The sequence below is a fragment of the Spodoptera frugiperda genome, chromosome 22, assembly GCF_023101765.2.
Source record: "Spodoptera frugiperda isolate SF20-4 chromosome 22, AGI-APGP_CSIRO_Sfru_2.0, whole genome shotgun sequence".
NCBI lineage: Eukaryota > Metazoa > Arthropoda > Insecta > Lepidoptera > Noctuidae > Spodoptera > Spodoptera frugiperda.
This window is the reverse complement of record NC_064233.1, coordinates 3,348,398-3,353,346: the sequence shown is the minus strand read 5'-3', so window position 1 is coordinate 3,353,346 and position 4,949 is coordinate 3,348,398. Positions and strand designations below refer to the sequence as shown.

Genomic DNA, 4,949 nt, shown 5'->3' with positions numbered 1-4,949 from the left:
TGTCAAACCTTGATTTATTAAGTACTAGCTGGCCCGGCAAACATCGTACCGCCTCAAAAAAAGCATTCTCACTTTTTAAACCTTCCCTGGACTTCCACAAATAATTCAAAACCTGGGTAGTCCCTATCTCTGCAGTAATCCGGTGATCGGGAAGCTGGTCACAAATCCCTGACTCCTAATGTATCTATAAACACTTCCATGTTACACTATATGTGTTCGAACCACCTAAAAATTTGCAAAATCGGTCCAGCCGTTTCCAACTTTTGGCGAGACTAACGAACAGAAATTGATTCTCGCTCATCATTGGTCAAAATTATTCTCACTATCAATGATATGGCGGACCGCGATCGAACTTATTTCGAATGCTTCAAATTAATAATTACAGCAGCTAGTCGTCATCAGTACGCATCGCATGTAGGCATTGCCAATGATGCGGTCCGTACGATGCGGATCAGTGGACGCAGTTGTATGAGTTTCTATACAAGACAAACTAAAATCCGTTGCGTGCGATGCGTACGATGCGAGCCTGTCTGCCTGTGACGCTTACCTTTAGGCTCCAAACATTTTAATAATGTTTGTTAATTCCATATTTTGATTTTTCTATTAACTTCGATTCGAGTAGCATTTATACCATTTCGTTCGTAACCAAGTTCAACCGACTAATCTGTCTCTGTTTAATAGATTTTTAACTTTATCCTTTAGTGCTAAAGTTTAAAATTTATTAAAACTTTACAGATTGGGGTAGGTTGATGTGCTGGTATCTGTACCCTTAGTATGAGTTTGCTTTATGTTCAAAGTAATTGAAACAAGAGCGCGTTCGGCGCTCTGATTGGCTGGCTTGAATAAACTAACCAATCAGAGCACCGAACAAGCTCTAGTTTCGATTACTTTACTATAATCTAGCAGATTCTTTTAAATTACTATCTATTTTTTTAATCAGCTTCAAAATTATTGACTTTCAAAAATTATTTCAGGAATCTGCACATTTATTTCTTGTTTTACAAGATTTGTTTAGATAAAAGAACCATTCGTTTCTAACCAAATTGGAAAGAAAAATTGAGTGGTTCTCAATTCAACCATATTTTGTTTTTTCGTCGAATTTTCGTTTGTATACTACCGTCGTTGCTTTATGAAACAGCCTGTATGTTTCATAAAACACGTTCGGCGCTCTGATTGAGTAAAGCAAACTCGTACTAAGGTTATTGAAGCATATTTCAAGATATAATATTAGCTATTAACTGATGCATTTATAGGCCAATTGTCTTCACTCTTCCTTAAAAATGTATGTCGTTTGATTGGTTGAAATTATATATATTTATAATGTATATTTGTATTTAAAATATAATTAATAAGTAGAGAGATATACACAAAATGATTGAAGTATATGGTTTAGTCACGTGAACCATTCGAGAAAAGCTCGACTGGTTTCAAGTCACATGGGGGCTCATATTTATGAGCTGCACGGTGTCAGAGAATGTAAATTTTTCTTTTCGAATAGTTCACGCAAATAAGCCGTATGTATTTGATTTAATTGTATTTATCTTCTTTTATGTGTGTTTTTATGTATATTTAAATTTCAATATGTTGTAAATCAAAATTGGCTGGACCATATTCGATAACTCTTGGTTTATTGGTTTATATAAAAATTTAAAACAGTACTTAACTTCTAATTGGGAAAAATCTAGTAGAAAAAAGTACCTAACTACCTTTTTTTTTAGGTAGTATCAATGAAATATTTTGAATTTTACCAGTACCTACAGTTTATGCATTTATATATTTTATTATATATTTCTATGTATATACTTTTTGATTTGTTTTGTTATAAATATTCTTATGTTATGTACCAAAATTATGTATAATTTTTTGAATAAAATATATTTCTTTTATGTGTTTAAATGACTTATTTTTTATTTTTTATTGTGACATTGTCAATGTTACTTCTATGAACATTTTATACTTAAAAATGCCGTAGCTAGCTTCCATTCCTGTTCTTTACTTCGTTTTATCCCAAACTCAAATTCTTTATTTGCAAGTTAACTAAATAACTACATAGTTAAGGTATTATATGGTAAGGTAGGTATTATATCAGCTTAACGGCTTTTTCAAGCGTTGCAAATAAAGTAAAAAAAATATATACGCTAAAGGTGAAAAGAAAGATTTTTTATTCACCTAAGTGACGGACTAAATACAGTCCTACGTTTAGTTCCAAATTCACAACTGGATGGCGTTGGGATCGAATTAGAAGTCGCTATGATTTCGTTACACGCGTTTGGTTGGGTCGGCGACACATCGATGTGAAACTTAATGCGAGGTATTTCAGTAAAAGCTTACTCAAACAAAGTCAGTAACAGCTAATCTAGCTAGAGGTTGCTAGGTTAGGCTATTACAGACACACGTAGTACAATTTTTGGTAATCAACATGGCTGACGCCGGCTAATGTTGATAATAATAAAATAAAAATTTACAACTAGATGGCGTTGGGATCGAATTAGAAGTCGCTATGGTTTCGTTACACGCGTTTGGTTGGGTCGGCGACACAGCGACGTTGAATTTAATGCGAGGTATTTCAGTAAAAAGCTTACTCAAACAAAGTCAGTAACAGCTAATCTAGCTAGAGGTTGCTAGGTTAGGCTATTGACTTGACTTGACAGTTGTCGATATGTTAAATGTGGATTTGGTAATCAACATGGCGATAGACGTGTCGGCTAATGGTATGATCCCTAATTTAAGCCTCGACATCCATCTTAGGGGCTAGCGTTAGGCGGGTGGATCGAGGGCCTGATGCAATGGCAGTACTCCTTGAAATGGTACGTATTGTGAAGAGGTTTTGTCTCTGGAGCCCTAATCACCGGTAGATTGGACCATGCTCCCGCTACTGATCGGCTCCTATTTTATAGTATTTTGTAAGTCGTATTTAAAAATGTAATCTTAGAGAATTTTAAATTAATATAAAGAAGTACAAGTAGGTATAATTTCGTATGGGGAAAATTCTTATGACTTAATTTAAACCACATATTTGTAACGCTATTATCTGGGCTGACTATGTACGAAAAATAAGCGAAATAGGCCTAGTAGTTAAGCCAAAACTATAATTTTCCTCTTTGAGCTAATTCGAAATACGACAATATTGCAACAGCAGCGCCGCATGTCCGTAACATTCGTAGACAATCTACAACATTACAGCTCTTCTGTGGTCAAAGTACATGTACATAGGAGCTAGCTACATACATTAAATAATTTGAATGTATATGTATAGTATTAAATTCTGTCGTAATACAAATGGTGAAGGAAACCTGGGCTTATAAAATTTCAAATTATAAGTTTGAAATCGCCATCCTGCATTGAGCAGGCGTGGTGATTAATGCTTAAACCTTCTCCATGTGGGAAGAGGCCTTTTATTAGCAGTGGCCGCTTATAGGCTGATGATGTGATGTGAACAGTCCGACACGTCCTCTCGCCTTACCTAATGTGGGAGGATAGTCATTGAATGTCCCTCATACATATAGACTGATGATATGATGTATTTTTATTCATCAAGACTAAAAAAGGAAGGCTTATGACACAAATGGTGAAAAGTGGGTGTACATTGTATAGCGGCATTACGTGCAGTAATGTACACCTCTGCCTAACCCTTCGGGGATAAAAGGCGTGACGTTGCATACAAAAAAGACAGGCAAACTTTAGCTTTAAATTATTGGTACAGACAGTCAGCTATAATACCATGACCACCATCTCTTTAAACTTTCAAAACAGCAAAAATAAAACCACAAAATATAACAATAACAACAAACAATAATTTATTTACAAAAATCACATTTCAAACAACTTGTGACACAACTCCGCACCCGGTGTTTACAACAGCTGATCCCGATGATGGAAGCGCGCCATCTAGCGTCACCGTACCGTAAACTGGGAACACTCCTTTCACTTTAATACTGCCACCTATCGGCAAGTCCCCGGAAACTGTGATGTCACCGAATTGTAAAGATGGCACTATTTCGGTGATGATTGGTGAACCGGCAATGGGTTCGGGAATCAGCTGGTTGCATGGACTCATTGCGCCCTGATAGCCTAAAGGTAGACATGTGGTTTTCTGTAAAAGAAAAAAAAATGTTTTTGAGATTCTCAAATATTAAGATATAAAGATAATTACTAGGATAATTGAATCTGTTGATTGTGTCTCAGTTAACCACACTGGTTACCAAAGAGGTTAGCATTTTCACGGTCATCAAAGGGCTTAGTACGAGTTTGTTTTACGTTTAACGAGCTCGAAACGAGAGCGCGTTCGGCGCACTAATTGGTTGGTACATTCACACCGGCCAATCAGAGAACACAACACCCAACTTAGCACTAACGAAACGTGAGATCCAATAGACAAATTTTGACGGGTAAAATGATTAGACAAATAGGTTTTCTTGCTACATAGATAGATGACGCTATACGCCATCTATGGCGAGCTTAAAAAAATAAAACTATTTATCGTCAATATAAGCCATTGATTACCGACCCAAATATTATTCTTATGTTTTTGAAAAATATATAAATACAAAATATAAACTTACCTGAAAAACTACAGCTACAAGGCAGAATAAGAAGATTCCTTTACAACACATCGTGTTACTAATAAAAGTATAACTGTAAACTCAAATCGATTGTTTCCAACATTTATACCGATTATTTACGAAACCGATTTATCGGATACTACATAATTTGTATCGATAAGTTACTACATTATGAGTAAATTATTTTATCTACTTTAAATTCATCGAAATGTTACATTTGTTATGTTTCTTATCGATTGTACTACTACCACGTAATGTTATTATTTACTAGCTCATGCCTGCGGGTTCGCTCGCGTGGATTACGGGCATTTTTTGTACGGAACGGCTGTTTTCTGTAAGGTCGTGGTATCACTCCGGTCGAGCCGGCCCATTTGGGCCGAAGCATGG

At 35.8% G+C, this 4,949-nt stretch overlaps 1 protein-coding gene across 1 annotated transcript; it reads right to left on the bottom strand.

The window, feature by feature from the left end:
* Positions 1-3,817: 3,817 nt before the first annotated feature.
* Positions 3,818-4,715, bottom strand: LOC118280014 (uncharacterized). The gene is made up of 2 exons (XM_035599884.2): positions 4,563-4,715; positions 3,818-4,093 (listed from the first exon to the last, which is right to left on the bottom strand). The coding sequence occupies exons 1-2, from the start codon at positions 4,611-4,613 to the stop codon at positions 3,818-3,820; spliced, it is 327 nt and encodes a 108-aa protein (XP_035455777.2). The 5' UTR covers positions 4,614-4,715.
* Positions 4,716-4,949: the final 234 nt, after the last annotated feature.

What these genes read in the sequence shown, in the direction of transcription:
- LOC118280014 (XM_035599884.2), bottom strand. Translation starts at nt 4,613, where the DNA reads ATGTGTTGTAAAGGAATCTTCTTATTCTGCCTTGTAGCTGTAGTTTTT. An exon ending in TTGTAGCTGTAGTTTTTCAG is followed by an intron (nt 4,094 to 4,562) that starts GTAAGTTTATAT and finishes TTTCTTTTACAG; the next exon opens with AAAACCACATGTCTACCTTT.